Source organism: Micromys minutus (assembly GCF_963924665.1).
Source record: "Micromys minutus genome assembly, chromosome: 4".
In the NCBI taxonomy this organism is placed as follows: Eukaryota; Metazoa; Chordata; class Mammalia; order Rodentia; family Muridae; genus Micromys; species Micromys minutus.
In genome coordinates this window covers 59431284-59448887 of record NC_137973.1, presented here as the reverse complement: position 1 = coordinate 59448887, position 17604 = coordinate 59431284, and the positions used below count along the sequence as shown (strand labels likewise).

The window sequence follows — 17604 nt, the reverse complement described above, 5'->3', positions numbered from 1 at the left end:
TTAATGATCATGGTACGCTGCCCTGTGCAGTAAAGGATACCTCACAGCCCAAAAGATGTCATCAGGGTGCGTCCAGTTGTTATATTAAAAGCTTACTTCCATGACTTGTCAAATGTTTCAGAAAAAAAAAAAGAGAAAGTGGAGGGGCAAAAGGTCCTGAAAGCTGAAAACCAATTATATTTATCTAAAAACATAAAATAAACTAGTTGCTTCATATATAGTTTACTTTAAGCATATCCAGACTGGAAATAATCTAAGAAACATATTGCTCCTGTTCTGTATAAAACGTTTTGTTAATTAGGTCTCCCATCTATCTACAGTCCTTGCTCTAACCTGATTACACTATAATGGTGGTGGGCTTGCCCACATTCACTATCTGCTGTCTAATGGGCTCAGAACATATACATTCATACTCTATATTTCCATGCACTTTTTTCTCACAGAAGCAAAATACAAATATGCACACAAATTTAAACAACTAAGCTGATTTGAGATGGATAGTTAACAAAGGTGTGGGATAGAGAAAGAATATACCGAGCCACAACTGGAAAGTTCTGTTTCTGCATTCCTTATCTCTACTGAGAATCTAGCTCTCAGTCTTGGCCCAGGAGGGACAATCGTACCTGTGTCCACCCACTTTCATTCTCAAGAGGAAAGTACACGAGGTGAAAGCGCATAGATAACACCAAGAGGACAGAGATCAAAAGTTTGAGAAGAGGTAGGTGTGTGTGTGTGTGTGTGTGTGTGTGTGTGTGTGTGTGTGTGTGTGTGTCTGTGGTCCACTTTGTTTCTCTCCTGTTCTCTATTCCACAGATGGAGAAATCAGCAGCGCTCTAACTTCCTCAATTAGAAACCACAGGGAAATCTCCCTTTGCATTTGTCAGAGGATAAACACTGCCCAGGCCCTCCTGAAGTTACACCCAGAAAGATACCGCAGGATGTCTGGTAATTTCACCCTTGTCATCCTAGCTGCCACACTACATAAGATTCAGGACCTAGCATGCCTCCACATCTAGAAAAAATTCCAAAGGCTTTTCAAATGCTTTCTCTACACAAGTTTCTCCTGATCCCAAACATCTTTGCCTTTTACTACTAATGCATGTTTTTCTAAGAAACTGGTACTCTCTAAATCTTTACTGAATTCTCTAGTTTCTACAGTTTAAGATCAAATCCCTTCCCTTAGGAGGTTGAAATTCTCCACTATTACTTCCAGTCAATCTCCATGGCCTAGAAGACAATCATTCTAGTTCTCTATCTCCAGGAAGAATAAGGACTTTCACAACTGGGAACTTTAGTACCCTAAGCCTGTATTTCCTGCTTCAGTGGCGCCTAGTTAACGACTTCATTATACAAAGTAACTATGCTGCATTGTGAATAACTATTAGCTCTCTGCTTGAGATCAAGGAACATGCCTTGGTCATCTTCATGGTCTTTCAGTACTTTAGTTGTAAGTTAGTGACTTGGATAAGTACTGGACTCAAACCTACCCTATCCACTGAAACAGTTGACAGCCTCTCAACTGTTGATACAGCTTTATACATTCCCCTTTCCCTGAGTTTGTACCATTACTCTCACAAAAAATATTTTTTTTTCTAATTCCAAAATCAAATGTGTATATAACACTCATCTAATAGTATCTAACAAATTATAAACAAAATAATGAGTAGGGTGAATTGTAATTTTATTAGAAGAATTTAGAAAACATCCTCGGAACTAATCAAAGTGCAATCAATGTTGTTTCACAAAATTCAAGGTATATAAAAATACATATGAATAAAAGTTGGGCTGTTGCTATTTTTTATAAAACATAAATGCATGTAAACAAGCCAAACAGCAATGCTGCAGAGACAATAATTATGGATGTGCTCACAAAGCAATATTCACAGAATTTCACAGAATGCAAGAATGTCTGATACATGTGAAAATAACAACAAATGGCCTGTTGCTTTTCTCAGAATCATAGAAGAAAGGCAAATGCTTAGGAATGACATGCTCTAAACCTTCCAGCTTCCCTGATTTTCAGCTATATACATTTCACATTAGTTTAAAAATACTTAGTGAATAAACTCATTACTAAAAATCTAAAGTTTGAAAAATGAATTATAAAACTTCTTAAGTGTCATTAGTATAAGCAAACTCTTACCAAATAATTTGTCTGTCTATTCATGGGAAATAAATTTAAATTACCATTTAAGTGAAACGCATGAAAAAATCTTTCAAGGCAGGAACTGAAGTCATTTCTCTGAATATTTCTATGTCCTTTGGGCCTTTGGTCTTCAATCTAAGTGCTAAATGTAACTTTATATAAAATACTGAGACTCATCAGTTCATGGTGAGTTAATTCAACTTAAAGTGCGTTTTCTGAAATTATCTCAACACTCTAAGATGGGCTGGGCACACATCCGTAATCCCAGCACACAGAAGATGGGTAGGCCAAGGCAATAGGAGCTTCACAAATAGCTCTAGGCAGCCTGAGCACATAGCAAGAGATTGTAAACGGATTTAAAACTTTTAAATACCGTTAAACTAATCAATCGTTATTTTTCTGAATGCTCTGGGTAGTTTAAAGATGCTCCTGTGCTTTAATAGCTGTGACTCCGTCCCGACTTTCCCCCCACGGTGTAAAACCACAGTGCTTTGCAATTATTTTTGTAAATAGACACTATGCAGTATCACATCAGTTGCTGTTGTATGTTCTTTTCTTAGTCTTTACTTCTTACTGATCAGTAGTTGGTCCAATTTTCCTAATCAGAGAGGAGAAAATAAAAGACTGTCTCTCGTGTCAAACACCAAATACTTTGCAGGTCAGGTTTGTCACCAAAATATTAATCCTTGTCACTGAACTATACTCGGGTTTATAGACTCTGTGTCATCCTTAGTATTTAAATAATCTAATGCTAATGCTTCCCCTCTGGCAATAGTGTCTGAAGATAAAGACCCAAATCAGTAATCTCTCTAGCAAAGAGAAATGGTCTAAGAATCTTCATAAAATCTTAAGGTTCTTTTCTGTACATCTTGAAGACGGGGTGACTCACTCAGGCTGCTGCGGTGGACAACAGCAACATGGGAGCATGGAAAAGGTGAGTTGTGATGTTGTGATGCCAGAGTATAGATATGTGGACTCCAACCCGACACCTACGACATGGTCAAACAGCAGTCTCTGTGGGCTTTCATTCCTGTTCCTTGTCAATAAAATGGGGAGTGAGGGAGTAAATTGCATGGGTTTGCTGTAAGCATTAAAAGGCTGAATGCACAAACAGATTCCTCTTAGAACGGTTCCTGGTGACACAATCTTACTAATTCTAGCAACCAAGCTCACTGGAATTCTAACACTACACTATTTACTGTTACTAAGGCCATCTTCAAATCTTAATGCTACAGCTTGTGATGGGTAAGCCTCTATTAGCTGTCAATATTACAGAAAGGGTTGGTGGGCAGGGCCATAAATATATTAATATAAACAAGTGGTACTATTAGTTCCAAGGCTCTTGTCAGGAGCTCTTTTACCTCGGTGGGGAACTGGAATGGAGGTCGAATTGTACACAATTAAAAGCCAGACAAAAAAATGTGAGTGTGTGTGTATGTGTGTGTGCGTGTGTGTGTGTGTGTGTGTGTGTGTGTGGCCTTGCCAGTAAGCTAGAGATGTAGGATGGAAAGAGCATTTATGAGGCCCTGGAGAAAACACTGCTGCTAGGCATGGTGGCACATCCCTGTCACCACACCAAGCATCAGGATTGAGATTCTAGACATGACTGAAGGTCAGACCATCTCAAAGAATCAAAACAACCTATAAAACTCAACTAAAATGGTTTCTAAACAAAACCATTTGAATGTATTTTCCTTTCGAATCTCAGCTTAACAGAATTCTCACTCAGGCCAAGAGACCATTACAGGTCTCTGGTATTTCAGGATAAGATTCCAGCATGACTTGTAGGGCAAACACATTAGAGCAAGAAGAACAGGAGAAACAGCTCAGTAAATGCTGTGTACTAATGAAAGTCGCTACTCATTGAGTCTTAACCACACTGTTGCTTTGTAATATGGACTTCTTTTCTCTATAATTTCACAAATAAATCAAGCGTCTCTGTTTGGTTTGGTTTTGGTTTTTTTTGGGGGGGTTGGTGGGGGTAGTATATCTGGTTATGTAGCGTAGGCTGGCTCAGATGCACAATCAGCCTTTGTCAGCCTCCTGACTGCTGGGATTACAGCTATGTGCTACCATGCCTGACTAACTCCAACCATTTCTAATGTAACTCAATAAAGCTGGCATTTTACAAAAATACAAAAGAAAAAATCTGTATCTACAAAGAAACAAGCTACTTCCTATTCAGATGAATAGATTAGCAATTTAAAAGATTCTAGAATGTCGCTGAACATATAACGTTCATATGTAGATTTCCTTTGTAGTAAATGGGCTGCATAAAGATGGTGAGTTCCGCTTTCAGTCAAGAACTAGAAAAGGCATAGCACTGGTGTTCGCTGTGTAGACAAGGAAGAGAGGAAAAGGAAGATGGAAGGAGGGGGAGATGGAGGGAGAGATGATGGAGGGAGGAGGAGACGGAGGGAGGGAGAGATGGAGAGAGGGAGGGGGAGATGGAGGGAGGGAGGGAGGGGAAGATGGAAGGAGGAAAGGGGAGATGGAAGAAGGGGGAGATGGAGAGAGGGAGGGGGAGATGGAGGGAGGGAGGGGGAGATGGAAGGAGGAAAGGGGAGATGGAGGGAGGGGGAGATGGAGAGAGGGAGGGGGAGATAGAGGGAGGGAGGGGGAGATGGAGGGAGAGAGGGGAGATGGAGAGAGGGGAGATGGAGGGAGGGGAGATAGAGGGAGGGGAGATGGAGGGAGGGGGAGATGGAGGGAGGGAGGGAGAGATGGATGGAGAGAGGGAGGGGGAGATGGAGGGAGGGAGGGGGAGATGGAGGGAGAGAGGGGAGATGGAGAGAGGGGAGATAGAGAGAGGGGAGATGGAGGGAAAGGAGATGGAGGGAGGGGGAGAGGGAGGGAGGGGGAGATGGAGGGAGAGAGGGAGGGAGGGAGGGGGATATAAAGGGATGGAGGGGGATATGGAGGAAGGAGGAGATGAAGGGAGGGAGCAGAGAACAAAGGATAGAAGAAACTAGGAAGGAATAAAGGAAGAAATGGGGTACAGAGCTAAACAAAACATTCTCAATGGAGGAATATCGAATGGCTGAGAAACATCTGAGGAAGTGCTAGACATCCTTAGCCATCAGGGAAATGCAAATCAAAACAACCCTGAGATTCCACCTCACACCAGTCAGATTGGCCAAGATCCAAAACTCAGATGACAGCAGATGCTGGCGAGGCTGCGGAGAAAGAGGAACACTTCTCCACTGTTGGTGGGGTTGCAAGCTAATACAACCACTCTGGAAATCAGTCTGGCGATACCTCAGAAAATTGGACATAGTACTACCTGAAGACCCAGCTATTCCACTTCTGGGCATATACCCCAGAGACACTTTAATATACAACAAAGATATATGCACCACAATGTTCATAGCAGCTCTATTTATAATAGCCAGAAGCTGGAAAGAACCCAGATGTCCTTCAGTAGATGAATGGATACAAAAATTGTGGTACATTTACACAATGGAATACTACTCAGCCACCAGAAACAATGACTTAAGCAAATTCTTAAGAAAATGGCTGCATCTAGAGAATATCATCCTGAGTGAGATAACCCAGTCACAAAAGAACAGACATAATATGCAGTCACTGATAGTGTGATGCTAACCCCAGAGGCTCAGACTGCCCCAGAAACAACTCACAGACTGTGTGAAGTTCAAGAAAAAAAAGAAAAGAAAAGAAAACAAAACAAAACAAAAAGTCATGCTCAATCCTTACACACCAAGAACACATGGACAAATACCGGGTTACACCCTGTTTTACATGTACTTTTTGCTCATTGTAAAAAAAAAAAAAAAATAAGAAAGAAAAAGAAAAAAAAAGCCAAGCACTGACACAATTGTGTTTGTATACATTTATGCAAAAATGTTTTAAATTTTTTCATCTTTTTTTATAAAGTCTAAAAAATAGAAGAAACTAACCAAATAAACAGGCAGACAAACAAACAAACAAAAAAAAAAGAACTTCCTTGGGGGGGTTATCATTAAATGAATATACATTACTCCAATTATTGGGAATAATTGTATTCAATAATAAATACTAAAAATGTGTTTATTTACCTATTAAATAGACAAAATCAAAAAATATACAAATACACAAAAGTACCTTAAACTGTGGGTCAAAACCTACCTGGATACACTCAACTAAATGTGGTGCTAAAAAAAAAATTGGCAGCAGTAAACATTGCATTTAAAGTGACATTTCTAAAAATTAAAATGTTGAATACAAAAACAAAAAAAAAAAAAAAAAGGAGCAGGAAAGGTAGAAGAGACCAAAGAAGGGAAGGAGATGGGAAGGTTTGGGGAGAGGGCAGAGCAACCCAGCAGATAAATAGTTTGGAAAACATTTCTTTGTGAGGAGGAAGATTGTTTTTAACATTTGTTGGAAAAAGATAATCAATTATTTAGGCAGTAATATATTACAGAAAACCACTTAGCCTTCACAGCAAATAATCAAGACAAAAAGTGAGATTTAATCAAATAAAAGTTAAGCATAAAACAAGAACGCTTTGATTTTTATACTAAATAATGTGACCCTTTCCCCTGTCTGAAGATGGTAGAGAAAGTAGCTAAGTAGTAAAAATTCTTCCCTCTATGTAAATAAAATGCCGTGACAATTTGGATAATCAATAATAAAGGAAGAAGTCACGTGGAAAAACTGTGAAGTGTTACATTTTGGGATGTTGAATTTTCATCATCCAAAAGACTCCTGGGGTTTTATCATGTTTATTCGCTTTCTCACAGACCCATCAGGATTTATTCAACTCTGCTTGCTTTCTCTGTGCCACTCTCATCCAGAGTTCGAGGCTTGAGATGCCACAGTGAAGGGTATTTATCCGTTTGTTGAGTAGTGACAGTAATATTCCAGTGTGACAGTCACAGTGTCTCAATGCACTGCTGCCCTGCAGAACCTGAGGACGCTGGATAACAAGTTCTGGCGGAGTAGAATGGAAAATGGAATTCACAAGTAGGAAGAAGGGATCACTACAACATCAAAAAGATCAAGAAAACAACGGTAACATCGTCTTAGGGGAGGAATGATATGTTGCAAAGACCAGGAAGATGGAGAACACAGGGTGAGTTTGAGGTGGGACCCTCACACCGGCAGAGCGGGGGAGGGAGAAGACAACAGCATTGATTGGAAGATGGATCAGTGTGACCTTCACACACAGCTTCACTATTGAAACCTTCTATTGGCACAATCTAAGGTGGACTTAGATAATTCTTATTTATTTATTTATACACTCCAGATTTTATTCCCCTCCAGGTTCACCCTCCGACTGTTCCACATCCCATACATAACTCCTCCCTGCTCCCACCTTCCCACCTCTGTCTCCATGTGAATATCCCCACCCTTTGATTCTTAAAGAAACATTAAGGCTTACATAGTTCAGCAAAATAAAATTATGTAGATCCTAAGTGAACTTAGCAGAGCCCTAGAAAAATCTCTTTGTAGAAAGCAGAGCATCTCTTTACGAAGTCACTACTCGTCAGCAGGTGGAAATTCATGCACTATTGTTACAAACGTCAAACTTGTGCAGACATAACATCCTCCCGAGGCAGCTCTTTATTTTTGTCAGTACTTTACCTATTTTATTTTATTACATTTAGATGCTGTTTAGTGAGGGCACCAAACTTACTATGTAGCTAAAGGTAGACTTGAACTCCTGAGCCTCCTGCCTCAATCTCCCAGAGGTTACAGGTGTGCTCTGCTATGCCTGTCCAGTAAGTGAACTTTATCACTCAACACCCATCCTATATGATTAGAAGAAATCCTTAAAGTATACGATGTAATCTACGACCTGTTGTTCGGATGCTACAATTGTGACACTGCAAACACTATTATCTCTTACTCTATGCACTGCACTTGGCTATAATCTGCCTTGTACACAGAAGGCAGAGCCAATCAGACCAAAAACCCACCTCCTGGCTCCCCACTGCACTTAGAGGGTCAGCCAAGTTCCCTAGCCCAGTGTATGCAGCTATATGGGACCATAGACCCTACCTGGCCTGCAGAGTCATCCCTTTCCTGTGTAGACGCTGCCTTCACTCTTCCTGAGAAGGGAACTTCCCTCCAGCCTGACTTGCTCTCTTCCTGTGTGTTCTCAGGATCAGCCACATTTGTTTTCATGCTAATTTAAAAATGACCTCCACAGCCATATTTTACAAGCCAGGCCATTTGAACACGGTGACAAACACACTCCCCAGATCCAACCCTAGAAACTTCTTTTACAAAAGGCCCTGCCTTGGACCCGACACCTGACCTTCCTTGGACAGTCTGTGGCTACAGAATCTGTCAGTCATGCTACATGTTAGAATGTATTTGGTAATGCAGCTCACTTCTTTCCCATAACGCACTCTGTCCTGTGTCTAGCATCTAACTCCTTTTTTGTTTGTTTTAAAAGGACCTGAACAATATCCACATACCCAATTGCCCTACATCAATTACAAGCAGAGAAGGAATCGTTTGACATTATTGCTTACACACTCAAATGCAAGGCTAAAAAGCAAAGACATCATCTTCCCTGCCTACTCCTTCTCCTTTTCGACAGCCTAGGTCACTGCTAGCCCCAACTGACCAGTTTCCAGTTATCGTGTGTAGTTGGACAATTCTAACAAAATGGGTAAAGTCATAAACAATGCACACAGGAGAATGGTCAAAGTCAGCCATGCATAAGATTTGTCATAAAAAGTCATAAACATATAAAACAAAATTACAGACTGCTTCCTGTTTTCTTAACTGAATATTTTTTCGAAAATCATTCTCAAATATACATATTACTTTTACAATAAATAAAACATGTTTTTTTTTTAAAGCATGAGAGGCTGGAGAGAAGGCTCAGCGATTAAAAACACTGACTGTTCTTCCAGAAGCCCTGAGTTCAATTCCCAGCAACCACATGGTAGTTCACAACCATCTGTAAGGGGGCCCAATGCCCTCTTCTGGTGTGTCTGAAGACAGTGACAGTGTGCTCACATAAAATTAAAACAAAAATAAAGCACAGGAAAAAAATGTCTTTTCATAAATTGCCACTATAGGTCAGTTTAAAATGTTTCTCTTTAGGGAAACAAGATACTTTTAATTTCTGTATGTTCTCAAGACTTGAGTCTTTGGTGGTAATCCCTTTAATTTTAAAACTGAGAGGCAACAGGAGATGAGTTCCAGGCCTACATAGTGAAGTGATATCCTGTCTAAAAAGAAAAAAAATGAGAAAAAGAAGTAAAAACCGAAAAATCTTTGCAGGGGGAACAACGGTTAAATATAGTGTCTGTGTTCTTTAAGTTGTAAAATATAAGAGGATTTAAATGATAAAATCAATAAGGCAGTATACAAGGGCAAGTAATAAAATAGAAGTTAAGAATCTTGGAAGACATTAGGAGCTACAGGGCAATCGAGGGCCCTCCAGACTTCTCTGTGCAGTATGCGCCCCAGTGAATTCAGCAGCAGGAAGCTCTGCTCCCAGAATCACCTGGCTACTCTCTCAGTGTAGTTCAGGCTCTCTTTCATACCCATTCATTCATTCATTCACTCACTCACTCATTCATTCATTTGCTGTTGTTTTGAGACATGGTCATACTATGTAGCCTTGCTGGCCTGGAATGCAGAGAAATTTGTCTGACTCCTGAGTGTCTGGATTAGAGGCCTGTGCCACCATGATGCCCCTTTCTTCTTTGAGTCATCTCTTGTTTGCTGCCTACTGATTACTGCCTAGGTTGGATACTAGTGCCCTTTGTAAATCACGGTCCTTCACTAAATAAATACAATAGAGTCAGATAAGGTAATTTAGGGGCCTTACTTAAGTAAAGCAAAAACTCAATCACTTAGAAAACAAGTGTTTGTGGAATTCAGTGGGCAAGGTTCAGCCGTGGGGTCCTCCCCATAGCTGTTCTCTCCCCGTGTCTGCCTATCTGCCTATTTGTCTGTCTGTCTTCCCTAGCTCACCCCCATCCCCTTGTTTACTACAACCATCTGCTAGCTCCAGGAGGCTGCATAAGCAGCTTCTTCTCATCCCCATTGAGAAGGATGTGGTCCTGCCCATCCCTGTCATTGCAGTTCCTCAATGGGACAGGGTAAGAAGTGAGAGAAACAGAGTGCATAAAAGCACAGTCCTTCCCTCCATCCTAGACTACCAGCAGCCACCAACTCCTAATTACACACACACACACACACACACACACACACACACACACCGCAATTCCCAACATTACTAAGCATTGATGATTTTTTTTCTTTTTTCCAGATTTCATTAATGTTTCACATGACTATACATATATTATATATACTTATTTTTATTAAATATAAATATTTTATATTTGTCTATGCAGAATTTCTACTCCTTGAAAAACTATCGCTACAAATTTTAAAACTGCATGCTTCTTCTGTTTTTACTTTTATAACTCCTCTTCTAACTAGCCAAAACATGATCATTTTTATTTCAGCGGCATTCAGAGAAAAACGGATAGCTAACATATTAGACTCCTAAACATGTAGTTACAGTAAAGTGAATAAAAGATAATCAGAAGCTACCTAATTTTAATTTCTAAATTATACTCAGCATTCTCATTAGCTAATGTTCAGCCAATCTTTAGCACCACAGGAAACATGCAACATTTATTTTATTTCTCATTTATAGTCATTTTTACATACAAAAAAAGGTTAAGATAATTACTTGAAATTCTTGCTTCACAATTTGTAACAAAAAAGGATGACTTTAAAAATATCTACATCTATACATGAAAACTTCTGGATAAAATGTAACCATGATTTGTTACCACTTGTAAATATACTAGTTGCTGAAATGAGCATTTTTTACTATAGCTTCATACAAAGCACATAACATTTATCATTTAAGATATCTGAAAGTATTTCCTCACCAATATTGGGGTGCTTCAAGAGGCGGCAGATTCTAGCTTCCCTTTCCAGTTTCTGGTGATCTGTTTGAAAAAAAAAATAGCAAAAATAAATTAGAAGAAAAGCAAAACTAGTAAGGTAATCAGCAGCATACACGCGGGAAGCTTTTGTTATTACTGACACTTTGGTTCCTTTTAAAAGCAGTGATATGTGAAGCTGTATTTAGGTGAAGAACCACCTGATGCAGTCTTCTGTAAGTCATATTGGCTTGGTGTTTGACTGAGTTACAGAACGTAGCAGAATTCAAAAGTGGAATGTTGGGCTGGTGGGGCTGGCACAGAACAAGAACACTCTGTGTCTCAACCTCAAGAAGAAACCATTGCGCTGAGCGTAGAAAGTGTGGATTTTTCATCAGTTAATTTTGTGAGTCATATTCTCACTCTGTCCTCCAGGCTGACATAAAACTCAGGATCCTTCTGTCTCACTCAGCCTCCCCTGTGCTGGGATTTTGGAAGCACTCAGTGTGAGTAAATCTGTAAAGGATGAACATCCAGAGGCAGGAATCCAAATGTTACCAGTGCTCACGAGGCCGCTCTAGTTAACCCCTAGGAACAAAGTGATTCCTGCGTGGGCAAACGCTTTCCATACAGTTGTTAGTCCAAGTTCCTATGTGGGTGCTGTTCCACCAACTGTAGGAACTTCCAGAAATCTGCATCTCCTGCTCAGCTCTGCCCAGCTTACCATATTTTGCAGAAGTATAAAATATGTAAATACACTACATTTTCTCAGGAAAGCAAAATGATGATGAAAAGAAAGAATCCACTTTACATCTGACCTTACAAGTATATAAAGGACATAGCTTAATTGTCTCTCCAAATAACTAGCAATACAGGCTTTAATATCACACCCAAGTTTTACATCTGGTAGTGTTTGGTTGTTGTTGTTGTTTTAAGCTTAGGTGCAACGTGAAACTTGAAACCTTACAAAGCAAATTTGTGAGCCATATCAAATGTGGTATAAAAATACCAAGACAGGTTCTACAGTTGAGCACCACTGCCTTGATACACTCAAACGTCCACAGTGCTACCAGATACTTCTTCTGTATTCATGACACAACACATGCCAACACATACACAGCCCTTACCAGCTGCTTTCCACAAGGCAGGTAGGGTCTTAGTTTTGTTGAAAAATACATTTGACCTTCTACATCTACTGAGAGAAGTCCTGGAGGTCTCCAGATGCATATTTTGAGAAGTACAAGCTCAAAACTGTCAATTTCTGTTGCACTATCCTGGTCTTTTTGAAAAAATACTGTGTGCTTTTGTGTGTGCATGCACTCTGGGAGAAAAGCAATGTGTTCATGAGGTGGGCACATTGTATGGAGGGACCTTCAGTGCCTCTGGATTGCCAACTAGCAGTCTACACCATATAAAACAGTATATCTAGAATTCTTCACGCCTTGAATGTCCTAAATCTTAGCTACTTAACAATATACAAGTAAAAACGAAAGATTACACCAAATTTTGAAAATGCACTTATTACCATTATCTTGACAAGTAACGTGTTTCATGTGAAGCATATGGAAGACATATTCCTACAACGTTTATAATTTCATTATCAAGGTAAGAATATGCAAATAATGCTAACCACGTGACATACAGAAATATAAAATATGAAATATGTTTACATATATATTTACAAGGGGAGGAAAATGAGTAAGAACAAGACCTTTACCGATAATAACTTTTATATAGTTTCAGCCATAGAAATAAAAATAACTACAGATTTACTTTTACTAATTTTTAATTTTTGTTTTTATGGCTGACCTGAATGTTACTATGTAGAACAGGATGACCCTGAATTTCTGGCTGACCACAAACTTCCAGCAATCCTCCTGCCCCAGCTTCTTTAACACTAGGATGACAGGCATCTGCTACATTCTTCCTACTGACTTTTATAATGCCAGCAATGACTGCTGCCTAGCAAATTTCATATTCTGACGTCCTCATTCCAAGATCTTCAAAAGTGACTATAGTTGTAGACAAAATGATTTAAAGGGTAATTAAACAAGCTCAGTGGCGTGTGCTGTAATTCAGAATGGCTTGTATCTGTGCAGAAAGAAAATAACAGGACATTGACACGCAAGCAAGATAAACAGTGTGAAGAGAGAAGGAAAAGTTTGTCAATCTACATACCAAGGAGAGAAGTCACAGGAAAAACATGCCTCTGTAGGGAAGGTGTTGGTTCCCAACTGGTTCTTGATTTGGTCAATAAAGAAGGCAGAAGCTAATTGATGAGCAAAGTATAAAGGTGGGACTTCCGGGTTCCAGGAGAAAAAAGAAACATGAGGAGGGAGAAAGTTTTGTTTTGTTTTGGTTTGGTTTTGGTTTTGTTTCTTTTTCGACCAGGTTTTGGAGCAAAAAGAATATAGCAGTTGTGTAAGATCTTGGAGTAATTAGAACCGGTGTCCTCCACCACCAGTAGTTAACCAAGGAGGTCTGCAGAGGCTGGCTGATATAGACTAGCTGATAAGGAGATTCTGCACCCAGCAACTATGCTATCTGAAAAGTTCTAAAGTAATAAAGTTGCCTCATGGTTTCCTTCCTTGGAGCTAAGGTGGCAAGAGAGAGAGAGAGAGAGAGAGAGAGAGAGAGAGAGAGAGAGAGAGAGAGAGAGAGAGAGAGAGAGAGAGAGAGAGAAGCTGAGGGGGGCTGGTAGAGTGTGGACAGCAGCTCCAGGCTTTCCAGGATTGGGAGTTGGCTGAGATCAGTCCTGAGCTAAGCTGGAGGAATGAATGGGCAAGCTGAGAGAGGGAGCCAGTGGCATCCGATCTCGGAGCTAAGCTGGGAACGAAGGCCTGGGAAAGATGGGTGTTTTTGTTTGTTTGTTGTCTTTAAATTGTACACAACATGCCTCTGCCACCGTGGTGATAGACATCAAACTTAATAAAACTAGATGAAGCAGTGAATTTAGGGGAAATGTGTACTTTGTTATAGTGGCCCAAGTAAAAAACTCTACCCATGCACCAGAACAGCATATACACTCGTTTTTGACCCTGGAATTAACAACACCTTTCGATCAAGGTATCAGTCGAGGCTGGGAACTCATATGCTGCCACGCTTGCAGACTGACTGGCACCATCCAGTTGTTTAAAAGGTTGCTAAGCTGTGGACCCCAGTCCTTAGCTTGCCAAGTCTCAGAAGCCATTGTGTAACATTAGCTCAACATCAGCATAGGATAGTCAGGGAAGAAAAGGTCAAAGCCCTTCTCTTATTTAGCCTGAGCATGGAAGATAGAGCCCATGTCTGTCACTTCTGTTGGAGCGAAGAACCCAGACTGGCTCTATTATGACACAGAAGGTCACAGATAACAAGAGACAAGTGTCGAGGACTCTACTGTGGTCTGTCCGCCACAGCTCCCTTTCCAGCACTGCAGCTTTGCATCTTTCTCGCTTTGAGCAGCTCTGCTGATTTTTGGCTCACACCCAGTCATTAAGCTCTGGATCTCCTGTGAATCCTCAGGCATTCTGAACTCTCCTGGGTACATGTTTTGACATTCCAAAAAAAAAGGTGATATAACTAAATCGCAGCTTTCACTAAAATGAGAATTTTACAAGAATAGATACGCACATCACCTGATGTGATTCAAATTCAACATCAAGTTCCCAATTTTACTTTTAGAGTGGATAAATAAGGAGAAGGTATTTCAAAAGCATGTCTGTATTAATCCTGCTGAAGAGGAAAATTCATTATCTATTTAAAGTTTTCTTTACTTTTAATCCAGTCAGCAACAAAACTCCTACGTCTTACCTCACCATTCCCAACACTCACAACTACAACAACACAAGGCAAGGCTACTTCTAAAAGGCAAAGGACTCGTTTGAAGATTTTTGTTTAGTAAGATACTGCTTCTTACAGCCTACACTGACTTTAAATTTGTTATAGAGCCGATGCTGATCTTGAACTTCTGAGCCTCACACCAATTCCCACTTCTGGACTCACTGTACAAAGCTCACGTGGCCCTAGAGACAGAACTCAAGGCTGTCCAATAACAGACAAATGAATGTATCACCTAAGCTAGATCCCCTGACCTGAAAATGTTGTTAGCCACAAGGGGCCAGTACAAGGGGGTACGGGGTAAGGGATGGGGGTGAATTCACCAGGACTGCATTCATAGTGTTTACCCAGAAGACTGTACACAGTATAAACTATCATCTCAAGTGACTGTCGATATCGTTTAATAGCAGGCCCCTATGAACAAGGGCGGGACCAGAGGAGCGGGATGCATAGCAAGTTTAAATGTATTTGTGTATCTATTTTAACTGTGATTCTGTGAACAGTTGTGGGGTGAATTCCATGTAATGGTCCACATAGTTCCCACCTTTGCCAGCTCCCAGATCTCCCCGAGTGTAGTGTTACTGGGAGGGCTGGAGGGATGTTAAGATACAACTCCATTTCCATGTTGGGAGCACTGGAGCTGAGTCACTGACACACTTGGCATGAAAATCCTTTAAACTTCAACTGCCAAGAGATTAAAGAGGCCCAGGATGGTCACAATGCCTACCACATACACATATAATCTCCACTTCCCATTTCTTACAGCTACCCTCGCCATTTTTATAAGCAGTCCTCTAAAGACACACGAGTGTATTTGCTTCTGGGACTTTTAGCATTGTTTTTAAATAAAGATATTCTCCTTTTCTTAACAATTAAATAATACAACTTATTCAAAAAGTGGAAGGCATGGCTGTCATCTGCAGCTTTCTGAGGGGCAATTTTAATGCAGTTTAATATTAGCACCTTAGAATAGAGATAAAAGAGTGTCTTTGAATAACAAATAAAGAAGAATAAAGGTGTTAATCATTCCAGCAGCCAATTTCTCTCAGGATAAGGAGTAGAGGCAACTGCAACTGAGGGTCTCTCCTGGGCGGGGCTCCCGTAATCCTGTAGGGGCCTGTGCACCGAGTTCATAGACTGGCACGTTGACACTGAAGCTTCAGCACGAGGCACTCCAACAGCAATCTATCGTTCCCCTTACTCCTCTTCCCTTCCGGACACATTTGTGTCTGGTGGTACTGGGGTGGCTGTAAAAGTCTCAGAGTCCGTGAAGGAAAAGCTGAGCTGAATATCTATCTAGTAGGTAAATTTCAAAGTAAATGTACCCGACTTGCAGCAATGTCTGCACATAGTTGTGCCATTCAAGTCATCACCGTGTAAAATGGTTCCAGTAATATAAACGCCTAGAGGTCAGCAGGAGGGTGTGACACTCCATCGGTGACGTCATGATCATGGACCCGTATTATGGGTTGTTCCATACATGTATGGCGAGAGAGCTAGAGACATTTGATTTCATTCTTTCTCTGGATTTTATGTATTCTCTAATACTTGACTCACAAAAACTCGGCTGGAGGCATAGTTCTACATGAGGACCAGGAGTTTCAAGTCCTCTTTGGATACACAGTGAGTTTGAGGCCTGCTTGCTTAGGCTACAGAGACCTTGTCTCAAACAAGAAAAATGTAAAAATAACAAAATAAAAATAATAAAATTGCCTTGTTTATTAGAAAATATATTTTGAATATATCTGTAGGAGCTAAAGCGTGTCTACATTTTTAAGAATTTTACAAATTCTTCAGGCCTACCCAGACCTGTGTGCTCTGGGTTTGCTATGTTTACGATGGAAAGCAGAAAATGACTTACTGTTCAAATCCTAAAAAAAAAATGGTATTTGCATAGTAAGATAGTTCTCCAAAGTTATGACATTTTCTTTCATTTTAAGTGAATAAATAGTATTTATTTTGCTCCAACAACTCGCCTAATCCTTGAGTAATGAACCACACAGAAAAGACACTGAAGACCTGAGGAAAAACAAATCCTTGCAAGGCTCTCGCAGCAATAAAGTGCACTCAGAAAAGTGAGGCCAAAGCCTTGTTTGTATTCCTCCCCATCTCATGAAGACACTACAGATTTGAGATAGCATATAACCACATCACCAATGAGAAAATCATTCTGTTATGCATGGTACTTAAACATACAAGCAGCACCTTAGTAACCAGTTACCATACAGACCAAGAATACTGCAGTGGTTAATCTTGATTGACAATGTGATGAACATAAAAGTTGTCATGGAAACAAAGTTCTGGACCTGTCTATGAGGGACTATCTAGATTATGATGAATAGGGCAGGAAAGACATTGGACCCAAATGTGAGTATTTCGTCACAACAATGAAGCAAGTAACTGACAGAGTCTGATACTTCTTCTGGGAAATGTCTGTATACTTACCAATCAGTAATGAAGCCAGAAACTAATGGCTTAAGTAAAGAGGACTTATAAGTCCTGTAATCGCAATAGAGAAGGCAAACTGAACAAGGAAGACTGCCATGTGGTAGGATAGTTTGGGTTATGGTAATAGTGACACCTTGTCTTTGTCACCCCATCCATCACATCCCCTGTCTCTGACTCTGTCTCTCTCTGTGTCTATCTGTCTCTGTCTGTCTGTCTGTCTGTCTGTCTGTCTGTCTGTCTCTCTCTCTCTCTCTCTCTCTCTCTCTCTCTCTCTCTCTCTCTCTCTCTCTACTCTCTCTCTCTATCTATCTATCTATTTATCTATCT

The 17604-nt window shown here is 40.3% G+C and overlaps 1 protein-coding gene across 5 annotated transcripts in view; it reads right to left on the bottom strand.

The window, feature by feature from the left end:
* The window catches only part of CAMK2D (calcium/calmodulin dependent protein kinase II delta), a gene marked incomplete at both ends in the record, with an annotated part of 242524 nt that overhangs the window by 147909 nt on the left and 77011 nt on the right, over positions 1 to 17604 (bottom strand). For all 5 annotated transcript variants that reach the window (XM_080915867.1, XM_080915865.1, XM_080915863.1 and 2 more), the window contains one exon: positions 11017 to 11076. In XM_080915867.1, the coding sequence (XP_080771993.1) occupies positions 11017 to 11076 (60 nt within the window). The remainder of the gene's footprint in view (positions 1 to 11016; positions 11077 to 17604) is intronic.